At 45.9% G+C, this 16,967-nt stretch overlaps 1 protein-coding gene across 1 annotated transcript in view; it reads right to left on the bottom strand.

Annotated features, from left to right (window-relative positions):
• COL20A1 (collagen type XX alpha 1 chain) overlaps positions 1-16,967 on the bottom strand; it is a 49,066-nt gene that overhangs the window by 20,534 nt on the left and 11,565 nt on the right. The window contains 12 exon segments of the mRNA XM_050907340.1: positions 77-115; positions 2,892-2,948; positions 3,250-3,379; positions 4,041-4,183; positions 10,446-10,578; positions 11,699-11,841; positions 12,367-12,496; positions 13,123-13,262; positions 13,736-13,859; positions 15,220-15,365; positions 15,869-15,998; positions 16,656-16,828. Of these exon segments, the coding sequence (XP_050763297.1) occupies positions 77-115; positions 2,892-2,948; positions 3,250-3,379; positions 4,041-4,183; positions 10,446-10,578; positions 11,699-11,841; positions 12,367-12,496; positions 13,123-13,262; positions 13,736-13,859; positions 15,220-15,365; positions 15,869-15,998; positions 16,656-16,828 (1,488 nt within the window).

Raw genomic sequence — 16,967 nt, 5'->3', positions numbered from 1 at the left:
TTTCTCAAAAGCCAAGACCAGGTAGTGTTTTCACATTCACAGCCCAGCACCACTGGGGCTTGATATGCTACTGTACCTCGTACGGAGCCTTCAGTATTGCTGATGGTGGGGCAGGCTGTGAGAAGAAAATAAAAGGGAAAAACTGTTAGGGAAAAAAAGACAGTAGGGGATTAGGGAAGCAAAATGAGCACAATTCCTCTAGGCAGAGCAATGGAAAAACACAGCAAAACTTAGAATATTCTACAGCTTAATTCAGAGCCTGGCCTTTAACCTTGTTTATATATATATTGAGAGAGAAAGAGAATTTATGTTTATGCAAACATAAAGGTTGCTCCTTAGCTTGCCCATCACAAAAATAAAAATACTATCTTTCATCATCAAACACCTTCATGATCGCTTTCTTTTGACTAACTCACTCACCTGGCACCTTACAATATGAAATACAAGGGAGCATCATGTTCTGCAAGTTTCTCTTTAAAAACAGACATCAAAACACTAATTATTTTTTTTTAAACAGTGCTTTTACTGCAACATGCGCCTTAATGGCGTTGTAAAATAAAGAAAGATATCTGCAGTTCCAAATTTTGTACCTGGAACTCAAAATACACACACCAAAAATACATATCTCAACCTGACAGTTTGGCTTTTGAACTCTTTAGGGAAACAAAGAGTTACGGCAAAGTTTTGCAGTTTGCTTTTCAGAAATTCCCTTGATGAATCCTCTAAGATGCCACAGGACAGAAAGCAAAACTAGAGGAGAAAAGACTGGGATGTGAAGCTGGAACACGAGGCACCATGGTTATGAGCACTCTCCATTTAAAAGGCTCAGGTAAGGGGGTGTTTTAGAAAACAGTGCACGAATGCTACTTTCAGTTATCAGCTGCCATGTAAATCCCAAGCCACGGATGCCAGATGGAGCTGGGACAAAGGGAATGCTTGATGCAAAATGAGAAATGTCCCTGAAAATCAAGGACACTTGACAAGATGGGCTATTTCATAAATGGTTTTCTAGGTCATCAGTATAATAGAATCTAGCAGATCATTATATTGAGGCTTCGTTATAGCCCTGCTATTGCTATTCTTGCATCAATGCCATTTCATACCTCATCAGAAAAGCAGGGCTTCCAATTTTCCATACCTAACTTTTGTAAAATGTGTAAAAAATTTAAAGGGGGTGACTTACACTCGGCAAGGCACCTGAGATTCCTAAGTCTGTAGGAGTTTCAATGCCATTCTTCATGATCAAGGTGTATATCAAAGAAAGGGCACCCAAACCTATGACTTTGATGGTCATGGGACTGCTGAAGCCAGGGGTTAAACCACAGAGACTTACAAGTTGCCATGACCTCCGTTATTCAACCTGATGCATAGTTTTATACATACATACCATAATTCCTGTAGAATTGGGTATAAAACTATTGAAGGGATCTATGGAAATCAGTTAAGAAATCAGTCACTGAAACCTGGGCCTCAAAACCATCTCTTTGAGCTCGACCAGCCCCTGGTTGTGGAGCAATGTCCGGCATCCAGGATGATCTGACTTATGCCTGCAAGCTATACACTGCTCTTTCCCTTCCCCTTCCAGAAACCAACCAGCTTTCCAAAGGCGAAGCATTGCTCAGAATTGAAGCATGATGAAGAAAAAAAAAAAAAAAAGAAATCCTCCCAAAGTCATATAAGCAGGCTACAAACTTGCCCATTTACCAGGTATCTGACTTTCTTGCTTGGGAATCAGGGAGCTCCTTCTGACCCTTGCCCAGACCCCAGGGTCCCGCTTGCTGACACCCCTGGCAATCCTCACCTCCTTCCCAGGCTGAAGGCACTTGGATTGCTCACAGCTCTTTGATCTGGCAATGCTCAGCTTAGACAAAGCATATCAGAGTCAGGGTAAGGATCCCTGACCCTGGCAGTGTATGCACTTCTGCTTTGAAGATTTTTCTTGGACTTTCCAGCATAGGATGCCTGCTGTTCTGTTGTTCTCTTTGTTTTTTGTTTTTCTCCCCAAGTCCCAGCCAAATGCAGTTATTCACTATACAATAAACATGAACTCCTGCAACATCAGACCATTTCTCTCAATAATTTGGTTACATATTGAGTCTTTTACTGCACATCGAACAGTTTACCCAGCATTATTACATATCCTCTCCACTTCTTAAAACATGCAGAATTTAATATTTCTCCTATTGCCTTTTCAGCTATCATAGCCAAACAGCTATATTAATTTCTACAAGGTGACTCATCAACCTTATGGGAGGATTGTTTTCTACTTGAAAGTTCACAGGACTTTTCCACTGCGGTCTGCACACTTGTAGATTTCCTCAATAAGCCACTTGAAAACTTAGTCCGATATGTTCTTTGTTGGGTACAAACTAAAATTTTCTCATCTAATCTGCTTCATTCTTCCTTTGTGGCTTCCCTCAATACATATGAAAACTGAAGTTTTGTTTGGAATCATTTCAAATGGACAGGAAAAGGCATTACTGCCACAATATCTGTATTCTAATATTTGCTTCTTAACAACTTTATATAACCCCATTAATTCAACATTTCTTGCTAATCCATTTCATAGTTTGCTTTATATCAGCATATGAGAACACGTGCTCATTAAATTTAATAAGGGACTTTACAGGGAACTTTAATTTAAAACATGTCATCATTCCCTTTGCTCCATTTTGGTCAAGTTGTGCAGAAATCCTCTAAAAATACTATCAGTCTCTTTACTAAGTGAGTCTGATTTTAAGAAGTCGTGTGGTTTCTGGCTGTCCTTGGACAGTCCCCAGAGGCATCTGTCAAGAAATGACATACCCACTCCTGCCTGCCCTGCAGAGCCCACACTGTGCGATTTGTTACTAAAAAAAAAACCCCAAAGCAAGACATTATATGTGATTTACCCTCTGTTTTAGATGGAACGAATCCTCGTATTGAAGGGAATTTAGACAACACAGGAGCTGAAAGAGAAAGCAATGCACGCATGAGCTCTGTTATTCAGGACAGCAGTGCCTGGCTCAAGACCTGGATGGTCAGAGCCCTTCCCAGTCATCCTGGAAGTGTGAATAATGCATAGGAGGAGTGAAGAAGTTGAGGCAGAATTTTCCCTTTTCAAGGCTAGTAGTCTGCCCTGCTGAGCAAAACCCTGGCCTTGGCCACAGCCCAGCACAAGCAAGGACATTGCTGCCCTGATAGAGATTGCCTTAAGACTGATGGATGGAAGGTCACGAAGAGCATGCACGTGCTAACTGATACACTTACCTGTCCGGCCTGTTGTGGACGTGCTCTCGCTCTCCCCTGTGTAGTGGATGGCAGAAAGGATCACCTTGTAGGCTCGATCAGGCAGCAGCGACTGCAGGGTCACGCTGCTGCTTTTGCCAGAAGCCATGATCTACAGCAGGGTGGAAAAAGAGCCCAACATTTGGGCAGGCTTCCCGTTATAGCTCTTACTCACACCCCAGAGTTACATGGACGGGTTCTAGTGGCGAGTCCTGGGACAGCGGGGCTCAGGGCAGCATCCCTGCTTAGTTCAGGCAACAGTGAAAGCAAGCTGAGGAAGCCTGGCTACGCATTGCCATCAGACCAGCAATGTCCAAGGGAAGAGTATTTCCCCATGTGAAGAACCCAATATTCCCCATGCAAATGGGTCAGAAGTGCCTTGTAACATGGTAACCAGTCTGGGTTTGAGTAGAAAATCTGGGGTTTAAAAGGTTAATGTTTAACCTCCGTAAGTCAGAGGGTCAGTAGGTTTATTCTCAGCCTCTCTGCCTCCAAGAATTCCCCACCCCAGTTCAGGGAAGGGAGAAAGCTGTGTTATTAGCAGCTCTGATGGACACAAATATCTTAATCACAAAGAAGCCTGGAGGTCCTCTTCACAAAGCAACACACCAGTAAGTCAGAGGAAGAGATTTGGTTTTGTACTCCTGAGAACCAGCTATACCTTATGGTATAAGGTAGCTTACTGGAGTGAGCAGAGTTCCCCTGGGCATGAAATTGTCCCCGTGTCCCCTCTGGTCCAGTGCCTGCCACGTACAGAGCAGCTGGAGACTTACTGTTTGCTGAGCACCGGCATCAGAAACAGGGCTGTAGGTGATTTTGTAGTGCTGTATGCGGCCGTCGGGAGGGGTCCAGTGGACCTGGAGGCTGGTGGGGGTCTCAGAGTCGATGAAGAGGTTGGTGGGTGGGCTCCGGGAATCTGCGGCAGGGATTAAAGGTGAACGGCATAAAAGGCAGGTAGTAATGTCTATAAACAGGGCCAGCAGCACTTGCTTCCCAGCCCATTTCTGAACGCCTCAGTGCTCTGCTGTGCTGTTAACTACCGCTCAGAGCAGAAACGGTCACCTTGGGGGCCAGGCAAGAGAGAAAACAGATTCTGGAGGGATGAGGATTGCCCAAGTGCAACACAGTACAACTCAAGCATTCAGCAATTCGAAGCCTAGGACATGGAAAAAAATCTTGGAAGGGGGGAAGAGTCCTGGAAACACAAGGAAAAGAGATTCTTTGTATACATCATGGACAAACACCAAAGGATAAAGACCCAAACTGCAACTGAATTTCATCAAGGATCTGGAGACATACTGGACAAACAGCCTTATTGCCACACATCAAAGTTAATCCATCCAAATTTCTAACATTTCCCAGCTTTTTCCTTCTGTTTTAAAATTATTCTAAAAAACCCCAGAGCAGCCAGCACACAACAGTTTTGTCTAGCGCTTCTCACACCAACACCCACAGCCTCGAGGAGGGGATCACGTGCGGTGCCTGAGCTACTCTCCCTTTTCTGGCCCTGCACTGCGATGTATGGCTGTATCCCAAACAGGTGATGGGCTGAACCGCGGTCAGCCAGAAAAGGGTTTGCCAGAGACCAAAGCTGAGCAATTTTTCATTATGTACATGCATTTCTTTCCCTGGGGTCCTGCTGTGTAGCAAACTGGACCTGGTGACAGAGGCTGTTATGCTGGAGTGATTTCTCTGAGCAGGGGTTGAGAGTTAGTAAGAGAAAGGCAAAGGGGGCTAAATCCATCCGCTGTTCAAACAAGGGGCTTGAGAGTGTGGGGTCATCTACTCCTGGAGCTTGTTTCCAAACAGTGACTTGCTCTGCATAAATGCATGTGTCTGGCCTTGAACCCATGCTGGCGTGAAGACACAGAAGTCTCGGACAGGGAAAAGGAAGCATTTTATTCAGAAGAGACTAAAAACGATGGGTGAGCCCTGAAGACAGTCAAGGACACACACCCAGGCTATGAAATTTCTATTCCGCAGTTTTACCCGTAAGGCTCTTCTGCCCACCCAGCAAAGTCTAGGGTGACCTTAGAGCACAGGTTGAATGAAGATTATTTGCATCTTCATTGATCCTCCTTCCCTTTTCTGTATAAAATGAGCTTACTTTTACTGAAGCTGAACCAAGATTATTAGCAGCTGAATCAGGCTGGAGTCTGTTGCTGTGCATCACCGCAAGGTAAAGCGGAGAAGAAAACAAGTGTGGGAGGTGAAGTTGCTTCAGCAGCACTATTATTAGTGCTGTGCTATACGTCTGCATCTTTGCTGGCTGCGCTGGCTATTTCCTTCAGCTGAGGTAAGTGGAGGCTCTGTTTAAGTGAACTTTAAAGGGAAAGTTAGGGAAAGTCTTCTGAGTTGGGTTTATTCTGGAAAGCCCCCAGGCCCAGCAGAATTTGATGGCATGGATCTGACAGCTAGGGGAAAGGTCGCCTCCTGAAGCTGCCCAGGAGGACAGAAGCATCTCTGACACAGAGGACACCACCTGTGTCTTTGATTACCTCTTGAACCTCCGCTCCTCTATAGGAGGAATCCCAGCTTGCTTGCTCTCGGCTCTAACCAGCATCACAGGCATGCTTTCAAATAAGAGTAAAATCCTGGAGTCTGCTCCATCAAAATACTCATCTGCAATGATTATATAGGTCATGTTTTTTCCCTCGCTGCCATGGGTTGAAGCTTCTTCCCCACATTTCAATCCCTTTTATTTGCAATGTATGCTCTGCTAGGAAGAACTCATTGGGGAGCTGGATAAAGAACTTGAAGATATTTATCAGCCCCAGGCTGGAGATGCTGCTGGCACAGCTGAGCTAGAGGAATGGGCACATACATAAGGACTTTGTAATCCACTTCAGTGCAAAGTCAGCCAGGGCGGCTCAGCCCACCTTCAGCAGCAGTTCCCATCCAAACTGCGCTCTCATTCTTCGCACAGAAGAGGATGAGACACGCTCGCGTGCTCTGCTCTGGTGACAAAAACTTCCAAGAGACACGTTCTGAGCAGATGGGGAGGATGGAGAGGGGTAACATTGCCAAATTTGTGAAGAAGATCTTCCCGAGTCCATATTTACTAATTTTTGTCTCATCTTGCCAAAGCTGAGGGACTTCTTTCATGGCCCCACCTCTGTGGTTCTTATTCTGATGGACCAACAGACTACATGGGCTGTCCTATTGCAGTCTGGTTCATTTGTCCCTCTGCCTGGAAAAGCCCATGTTAGCAAACAATTGAGATTCAGAAACACAGTTGGGATATGGTGGCTTGACATGTAACCATTCCTCCACTGAGCCGGGGACACAATGCAACTCCACTTTAAACTCCTGGGCAGGATTTGAGCTAAGCTGGGCAAGGAAGGTGAGCAATACCCGCACATTTACGGTGACAGCATATTTCAACTGACAGCTTGAATAACTTGTTACACTGCTGAAATTCAGTTACGTGTAAAATATAACTTAAAGTGCTGCCCTTGCATCCAGGTTCCTGAGTCGTGTCACAGCCCTTTAGCTGTGGGGAGCGTCCCTGTGTCACCACAGACTGCTAACGTGTCCTGCAACACTCTTTCACATCACTGCTGCCTCAGAGCCTCAATCCTGAAACACCGTGGCAGAGAAAGACCCCAATATCCTTGTCCTTCAGAACAAAACAGGTGACTCCTTCATTTTGTTCGAGCTCCTTTTCCTCAGCCTGGATGAAAGAACTTCCCCTCAGTACAAAAGAGAGGTCCCTGTCTGCTTCTCAGCAGGACCAAAAGCCACCCCTTCCAGCATCTTCCAAGGATCACCGCTCAGCAACACCTCCGTGCCCCAGCAGCTTCCTCTCCCAAAGAGCATCATCTGCGCTCCCGCTAGCTTGCGTGAAAGGTTTCTATCTGTTTGAAGTACCACTAAGGTTGTTTATTAATATGACAAATGATCACTGTGTAGAGCCTTTGGTCGAGGATAAGGACTTTGTTACGCTTGACAATTTATAGTAACGTACTGAAAGGAGAGCTCTTAACCCAAATGAGACTTCAGTCTGAATATAACAGAGAGACAAGAAGAAACGTCAGAACCATAAGCACACAGTAGCAATTTTTTTATCCATGGGAAATACATTGGTGTGCTTTTGTTCCTGCTCTGCCTCTTGGTAAGTCTGCAGAGAAAGGTTTGCTTAACTGGGTTACTGAAAAATAATCCTAAAAACTTCTTCTTTTTTTCCCTAGTCAAGACTAAGAATTGAAAAAAATTCCGCTTGCTCCACGCATTTTGCGACAACTAAAGCGCTCCCCCTTTGGCACCAGGTTTTTGCTTGGGTTTCAGGCTCATATAAAAGTAAGGCAACGGGAGAGGGGGACTGAACTCATGGAAGGAGAGAGGTGGTTGTCAGCCCTCCCTCACTAGCACAGCAGCGGGGAGGGGTGCCCTCCTCCTAGAAGGATGCTCAGACCACCTGGCACTGGTGGTGGGAATGAAATTAAGGTAGCATCTCAGTTATTTGTGTTGCAATGATCTCACTTCACCTATACAGTTAAATATACAAATAAATACTATTTTTTAAAAAAGACTGAGGACCTGAGTTTTTCCAGCTACACATCTTAACTCCAAAAGTAATTTTTACTCCCTCTTGCTCTCTCTGAATATTTAATTACCCCATTGCAAATTAAACACTAAGTGCTGAGCTAAATAAGAAGATAAGAAGGGACCTGCACCATATCACTGTCTCCAACTTTTGTTCCTTTTCCAGCTAAAGCTATTCAGCTATTTTAAGTTGAGTTCATAAAGACTTTGGGGATAAATCTCAAACCATAACTTTGAAACAGATTTTCTTCCTACCGGGAAGAAGACAAACCTCATCCCAAGCCTACCAAATGACACATCACAGTGATGAATGTTTCTGGTTTTCATAAGAGGATGACGTTTCTGATGATCTGTTGTCTGTGAGGGACTGGTGTCTGCAGGGTCCCTTGAGCGTAACCCATTTGACCTTGAAATGGGTGTTTCAGGTGGGGCAAGAGGGGTTAGTGGTCCTGAATAAAATGAACTTGATGTTCTCACCTCATCCCCAGGGGAGGAACATGGTTCCACTTCACAAAACCAGCGTGCAAAGAGCATCACTCTGACCTGGCATTTTCCCTTAACCTTCAAAGAAGAAAGTATTCCGCAGAGGATGAAGGACGGGGAGAGAAGCTTGTGCTACCAGTGCTTCCTGCTGAGTTTCACTTCAGCCACTGCCCTTAAACTTCAGTGTTTCTTGCAAAGTCTACCGAGACATTTTTAAGAAAAATTTCATGACTTGACCTGTTCCTATATAAGGGGATGTAGCCAAGAGAGGAAAAGAGAAAAGCAAGGATGAAAGGAAGAGTGGTTTCTCACCCTCCTCTAACGTGTACTTTTGGTTTTGTTCAGCACAGCCTGATCGCTGCTATTCACCAGGTTGCAACCCAAAGTCTGCCATCCTGAGGAGAACTAGATAGCTTTCATTGGTGTTTCAGCCCCCAGAATTTCATTTTATAATGAAAATTAAGGTGGAGAGTGCTCAAAAATCAAACCAAGGGTTTGGGGTTTTCCAGATAACATAAGAGATTGCCATGCTCTAGCTGAGTGAGTTACCATTCACCAGCTCTGACATGTGGATTGACCCTGTTGGACATCCTAACCACTCATAATTGCACAGTACAAGATGGTAGTTTTTGCTTGAAACAGTAAAGGTTTGAAGTATAACCATATCCCAGAATTTCCCAGAGTCCTGCCTAGTGCCACATCTTCCCACACATCCATTGCGCAAGCCTTATTCAATTTGCTGGCATCCACAAGTTTCCTCTGAACCGCCCAAGGTCAGCACTGCCTCCTGAAAGTCATCAGCCATCCCTCCTCCTGTGCCACTTCTCTCCTGTGGGCACTTCTGACTTTAAACATTAAAAAGAAAGAACTGCCATCAAAGACATTGATTGCACATGCAAACATTGGCCCTGAGAAGTGCGTGGCACTGTCCTGACTGCTCATGCAAACCGACCAGCAGCACCCAGGCACCGAGCCCCCGGTTCGGCTGCCCAGCTGCACACCTGATTTCTTCAAGCGCTGTGCTTTCTTCATGCAGCAAGGCAAAGTCTGACATCCCTAAGGCATCCTTGTTCCCGAACAAGGACAGCAGCTGACAAGCAGAAGTCAAATTGCCTTCCGTGTCCCACCGGCGTGCCAACACCAGCAAGGACATGTCCTTTGCAGTGGGCTGACGGAGCTCCTCTGACATTTTGTAATTCGTGGCTTAAAACATAGCCATTCATTTTCCAAAGCCTCTAAACAGCTCTAATTGTCCCTTTATCATTATACACCTGTAGGACGGTTTCTTTTTTCTTTTTTTTTTCTTTTTTTTTTTCCCCCAGTATGCAGCTCCTAGGTATTTGCCTGAGGTAGCTTTCTACAAACAAATGTTATTATTATTCATTATTAATAAAATCTGAGCTTCTTATTCTAAGATTGCCATTTACTCTGAGTTTCATCAACTCAACACCAGCCTCAATGAGTTTATTCTGCAAAGCAGGTTGAGACCTGAGAGACGGAGGAGGAGAGGACTGCTGCTGTTGAATGAATTGTATTCCATTCACTGCCAACAAAGCCATTATACAGGCAATATTAATTAAGAGGACCTCTGGGAGTGCCACTTTTTAACCTCATATCCTGCCTGAACAAAGCAAGATTTAGATAATGCTTCTGAGGCAGAGTCTGCCTGCAGGATTCTCTCTCATTTTTGTAAGTGCCCTCAGATGAAGCACAGCTCAGCAATGACATAGCTGAAAAAATCCTCACCCTCCTTAACAGACAATATTTTACTAACAGGAAACATTCATTAGGCAGCACAGCGACACGTTCAGCTGAACACCCTACAGAAAGCCAATTCATTTGCATCGATACACTACACAGAAGCAGGGTGGGGAAAACAATGTATTCGACATGAAACACATTGCAAGGGTATCAAACGCCTATAAGATGCACCAGCCTGCTTGTGTTTGCCCAGCCTGTTTTTCTCAGGATAAATTCAGAACACATTAAGACAGAAGGCTAAATATCTCGAGCCTCTTTCAGACATTCAGGTTTGGGTTTTCAGAGCTGGAGATGACCAGATCTGAGCTGCTGCTCTGTGATGGGTTCTGAGGCATCCTGTGCCCTGTTTATTATCCCCAGGCTGTGGATACCAAGCACTGATCACTTACTGGTCCTGTGCTGAATAGAAACCGTGTCACTTCGAGCGCCGTCTTTGTAATAGGCCCAGATGGATATTTTATAGTCAGTGTTCTTCTGCAAGCCTGGCAGGACAGCAGTTGCCACATTTCCAGCGATGGAGAGCTGCAGCAGGAAAAGGAATGAGTCAGTCGAGTTCCCAGGCACCTCCAAGCTAGTTCATGCCATCCAAGAGTCTGGCTCACAGATTGCCCGTAGGCACAAATGAGTTAGCACTGGGCTTTGGGGACAAAGTCTACTGTTGTGGGTTGCACACATCTAAGCAAAGGCAAAATGCCAGCCCTGATTAATGCAGAGTAGATGCCCATGCACTGCTGCCCAGTTTTATTCAGCAGCTACTTCAGCACCACAATGCAGTGCTCTGACACAAGGCAGTCAACCTGCCTGGAGCACAAAATTCCTTTGCTCAGTTTCCAGCTTTCAGGTGTGCTGGGGACAGAAGCCCCAATACACCCCTATTCCAGCCCAAATGTGAAGCATTGCACGAGAGACTCGTGTATTTAAACCACCATTTAAACTGCTGTTTGCACTCACACTGAAAATAGGGGCTTGAGATGGAAGAGGTCACCAGGTCCATCCCTGCCCCTCCTGCACCAGCTCTGCCTCTGGTCATTCTCCTCTCTGTGCTCCTCAGCCGGACCTCATCCTTCTTGAAGAGCAGTATCCCAGAAGTTGTCAGTGCTTACCAGCACTGAGGAAAGCAGAAGTTGCTTCACATGTCTTCGAGGCGATACCTCTAGCTATAAATACTTGAGTATTATCTTTGTCTTTTCCACAACAACTTGACATTGTGGGCTGGTGATTCTCTGCAACCCCAGATCTTTTTCTACTGAATTGCTTCTTAGCTATTTGTTCTACATCCTGTATACCTGTAGTTAATTATTCCTGCCTAAGCTTAATACTTTCTGCTTGTCCCTATTGAATTTCATCCTTGAGATTTTCCAGAACACTTCTGCAATCTTCCCAGAGCCTGTAGGACTCCGTCCCGCTGTCCCTCCTGCTTCCAGCACTCAAGGTGACTGCTCCACTGAATAGAGCCAGACCCAGGACAGAGCCTGTCTTATTCCATAGGCTCCTTCGACTGGGTGCTGAACTGTTTAATTGCTTGAGTACATTAACCTGAATAGTTTTACACCGCCCTATGCCACTCTCGCAGGTGAGTTCAGAGCCATCAAGCAGGCACAAAGCCAACCCAGCCTCCCCGGAGCTGTGTGTAGGTCCGTACCTCCTGAGGCTTCTCTCCACTGACTGTGCTCCATTTGATCTGATAGACAACCACATCGGAGGCAGCGACAGCTTCCCACTGCAGTCGGAGGCTGTTCCCAGAGAGCTCGGTAACCTTCAGTGCACGCGGCGGGGGGACCTTTACTGAAGGATGCAGAAGGAAAACGAGCTGAAGTGCGGGCGCTGACAGCGCCTTGTCAGAGCCGAGGTGGGGAGCAGATGGTTGGGGAGCAAAACATCAACCAGGCAGATGTCTGAGACCCGCCTGTCTTTCACTTCTTCAGACCCATACGACAACAGCCATCAGGACAGAGAGGGGTAAATTATTTTTAAAACCCTAATTGAGGAGGATTATCTCATTTGTGGAGAGGACACGTATCACGCTGATATTGTAAATGGGAGAAGTCTAGGAGGGCTCTCAAGGACACAGAGGCTAGTGATACATCATGCATTTTGTAATTTGCTTCCTTTCTTTATTCCTTCCACCTCATTTTAAACATAACACAGATGGACATATTCCACACACAAAGAACAAGTCATCTGCGTTTTGTGCAAGGGTTTTGGTCATGAGCTGCTGGGACCGGTCTTCAAAACATCCCGGTTCAGACACACACAAGCCAATTTTGTCACCTGTTACTGGGACCAAAAGCATTTCCATTCCCTACTTACAGGTGGTAACATTGCCAGTAATTGGAAAGGAGTCCCCTTCATCATACGTAGATCTGACACTGATGAAGTATTGGGTGAGGGAGGACAAAGGTCTCAGGACAGTGGATGTTGCAGTGCCAGGAACCTCCACCTGCAGTGGAGGAGTTGTATGAGTATTGTGTGAGAAAGGCTGAGAGAGTTGGGGTTGTTTGCCCTGGAGAAGAGAAGGCTCTGAGGAGACCTTATTGCGGCCTTTCGATACTTAAAGGGGGCTTGTAAGAAAGATGGGGACAGACTTTTTAGTAGGGCCTGTTGCGATAGGACAAGGGGTAATGGTTTTAAACTAAAAGAGGGTAGGTTCAGACTAGATTTAAAGAAGAAATTTTTTACGATGAGGGTGGTGAAACACAGGCACAGGTTGCCCAGAGAGGTGGTAGATGCCCCATCCCTGGAAACATTCAAGGTCAGGTGGGACAGGGCTCTGAGCAACCTGATCTAGTTGAAGATGTCCCTGCTTATTGCAGGGGGGTTGGACTAGATGACCTTTAAAGGTTCCTTCCAACCCAAACTATTCTATGATTCTATGATATGGAGAGGAGCATGGGTACAGCTGCAGAGGGGTTAGCACTTCGGTGGCAACTGCATCAAAAGTGCCCATTTCAGGGTTAAAACACTGCCAGCAGATAAGCCCTCCCTGAACCATGCAGCTGAAGGAGAACAAGGCAGCATCTGACCTCCCAAGTTTCTTTTCCTTCCACCAAACCCTTGAGGACTCACCTCCCCAGCGTTGCTCCCTCTGCTAGAAACATAGGTGACGTGGTGAGCTTTCACGGCCGGAGATGCAGCCTCCCAGCTGACTCGAACGGACGCGTGGCTGAGCTCGGAGAAGCTCAGGTACCTGGGAGGACTCAAGGCCACTGCAACAACAGTTAGTGACAGCACTCCGAGGTTTCACAGGCTGCTCAATGGCAATGCCACCGGTTGCCTCCTGCTGCTCTTAGAGGACCCCACCTTGAACTAAGAGACTCATTCACCATGCAGGAAAATATTCTTTTTATGTCACTACCATACCTGCCTCTGGGATGTCATGAGAGGCTACCTGGGCTTTAGGTGAAGAAACAGCCAAATAATTCCCTTTTTCTCCCCAGACAACAAAGACCTCAGGGAACAGCTCTTTCAGGAGTCCTTTTTTACCAGGGGAAAATCACTCCTTTTTCACAGCACACCGTGTAATTAAAAATCCCCTCAGGGACCAATATTTGCTTAAGATCAGGCAGGGAAGAGGCAGCGTGTTTACAAGCCCATGCACAATAAGGGAAGCACCTCATTTAACACGTCTCTCCTGCCTTAAGCGTTTAATAACGACTCAGTAAGCAGCAGCAGCACTTACGGGTGGTTTCCTGGATGCTGGCTGGATCACTTGCATCTTCCCCATACATCGCATACACCGCGACAGAGTACTCCGTGCTGGGCGACAGCCCGTCCAGCAGGACCTCAGGCTGGGCCACCTTCACCTGTCAACAGGGAGATGTTTTGGGGTACCTGTCAGCTATAGGGTACCTGCCAACACCCTCAACAGAGTAAGACCTTACAGAGACACAGGCCAAGGTCCCTTTGGTTAAACTAAGGGGACTTCTCCGCTTCGGGACTTCACCATTTGGGTAGGTGCTCTACAGCGGTCAGTGCTCTGCCTCTCTTCCCAAAGGACACCAAGCACGTTGGGGGTACACGTCACCTTCTCCTACGCTGGTCTGCAGAGGCGTTAGTCTCTTATACAAAAACGCTGCTGCTGTTGTTGTCCTGGGTTGGATCAGGGGGCATGTGAGAGATGTGATCCCACTTTGCCCAGACACATGGAAAGCTCTTGCAGAAGAGCTGCCTGCTGCAAGCAGACCCATAGCAGCCGGGTTGCTGCCACCTGCCGCTAAGACAGCACGGCCACAGCTCTCCTCCTGCAGTCTGCTCACTGCAGAAATGCGCCCCAGAGACTTTTAGGAGTCTGTACATAACGGAGCACAGTTTTATAAAAGGCTGGGAACATTTTCATGCTGGTTTTGCAGACATCCCGTAGCCTTAGAGCTTTGCACTCTTACAGTGAGTAGGTCAGGTAACTGCAGAAATGTTCTAATATGCTGAAATACAATTTTAAATGTTGGTGTCTCTTCAAGTGTTCTGAATCTTAAAAAAAACCCCACAATTATGCACTGAAAGCAGAGTATAAGCATTAATTGCTCTGTTTTGAAAACCATCCAGCAATTGCTGCTATTGCTGTGCATTCAGGGGGGGAATCAGAGTCAAAGAGGCAATACATGCTCCCCCCATTCCTTTTTTTTTTTTTTTTTTTTTAAATTCATATCCTCAGCCTACAGGTACTCCAGATAACTCGTTAAAATGCACACATGACAAAGGGTTCTTAGATGTTTTTAAGGATTTTCCATTCATTGAGCATTGCTTTATTCTTATGCAGTGTTGTAGGTCTGTTTTTAGAGGTTAGCAAAAACTGCTCTAACAAATTTTCAATTAACAATTTAAGATAAACACAGTAAAGAAATTTATGTACAGCCTCAAGGATGCAGCAATTACACTTGGAGCTGCAAAGATGTGAGTTCAGTGCCTGGGTTTCCAGGGCCCCATGAGGCAGTCAGTTCTCTCCCTATGCCTTAATTTCCCATGTGAAACCCTCACAGTTATAAATTGCTTTCAGATACACCATAAAAAAAAAAAATCTTCCATGAAAGATGTTGCTGGCAATAATGCTGACACTTTTTTTTTTTTTTTTAAACACATGATACCAATTCACAAAGGTTAAAACTAGAACTAAACTCAGCCCAGACGGAGAAAAAATGATATTATCATTATTCTCATGAACTCTACCTCTGTTGTATAGTCCTCTGCTCCGTCGGGGGCTGCGGAGCAGAGCACCAGGTACTGCGTGGCTCCCTGGGCTGCCTTCCAGCTCAGCCTGATACTGTTGTGGCTTAGCTCAGAGACACGCAGGGAGCGAGGGGAAGACAAAGGCACTGAAGAGAAAAACAAAACAGAAAGCTATCTTCAGCGTATAAGGTCTGCGGCAGCTCAAACCCCAGAGGAGACCTGGCTTTGCAACAGCTACTGCAAGCTGGTGGACATCTACCCCACATCTAACACAGTGGAGCAGCCACTTTACAGAGAATAAGTTTAATTCACTTGGAGCCCAAGGATAAAAAAGCAGCAAGGGGTTGCAAGATATTTCTAGCACGGTGTGTTATCGCCACGTCAGTGGTCTCCTTTGCAGAATGACGTAGGTGGAAAGGGACCCCTGAAGGTCTCTGGTCCAACCTGCTGCTCAAAGCGTAGGTTGCTTAGAGTCTTGTCTGGTCAAGTTCTGAACATCTCCACAGATGGAGACAGCTGTAGACAGACTGAACTTGAGGAAGGGGGAAAAACACAATGTCAGGCTCCAGTCTGAGATGGTCACAAAGAAGGAGCTTTGTTCACCTATCATAACCGTGCATCGGCATAATTCTCTCTACTCACGACCTACATGTGGAGGTGACGCCTCTCAGCCCATCCCCAACAACTGTGTCATAAATAGGAAACACCGACACCAGATACTCCGTGTGCGAAGTCAAATTGGAAAGCCGCAGAGAGGAGACTGCTCCGTCTAAAACCACCTGAAAGCACAAAGGAGGGCCATCAAGACAGGGAGGTTCTATCCGCTCTTTAGAGGGATGGCTGAACTGGCCTTCCCGAGCAAGCGTGGCTTCTTTGTGGCAGATCTGTGACCAGAAACATGAAGTCTAGTTGCCCTCTGAATTTTGGGCTAGCATCTCCCCAAAATAGAGAGGTAAGAGGCAATAAGCATTCCTGTCCTCTAAGGCTGGGATCTGTGCAAACACCAAGCACAAGACTCTAATCGTGCTCTCACTGAAATAAATGGAAACCCATCAAAAAATTGGATTTGCTTTTCTAAGTCATATCCATCCCAGATGAGCATCCTTGGACAGCTCTGTGCAGTTGTGTGTCCTCTTTGAGTCAAAACAGATGCTTTAGGGAGTGGATAACACTACATAAGAGGAAAATCAGTGTCAGCATAGCTTGCAGTATTTCTAGCAAGATGATATTTATCTGATTTCCTCTTCTATCTTGTCACCCCATCAGCTGATCACATTTACACTCAGTGTGCATTTAATTTCATCTCTGGCTTTAGCTGATGTCCCACAAGAACTGCACCTCTGCCTTCGTCTCTTTGTCTGCTCGAGTCTACTTAAATTCCCAGCCACCATCTGGAAGATACCGCAGTCTCAGCTGTCCAGAGAAAGGTGTCTCACCTCTTTGGGGATACCACCCTTAGATGGATAATACACAATCCGATATTTCTTTGGTGGTCTCAGAGGAGGACTCCAGGTCAAGTGCATGCTCTTAGAGGTCACAGCTGATATTTTAAGGTCAGTTGGGCTCAGCTGGGGACCCGTGTTCACAGGGACGTCTTTCACAGTGCTGCCTAGGAATTAAAAACACAGTTGCTTTCTTATATTCAGACTTCTCATGCCAAATGTACTTCCTAGCTCATAAATATGAGTGACATTTTTCAAATCAAGTTACCGTCTCCTTCCCTATAGAAACTGTTCCAAACTGCTCTG

Source organism: Gymnogyps californianus, chromosome 17 (genome assembly GCF_018139145.2).
Source record: "Gymnogyps californianus isolate 813 chromosome 17, ASM1813914v2, whole genome shotgun sequence".
In the NCBI taxonomy this organism is placed as follows: domain Eukaryota; kingdom Metazoa; phylum Chordata; class Aves; order Accipitriformes; family Cathartidae; genus Gymnogyps; species Gymnogyps californianus.
The sequence above is the reverse complement of the archived record's forward strand: the minus strand, read 5'-3'. Positions and strand labels throughout refer to the sequence as shown.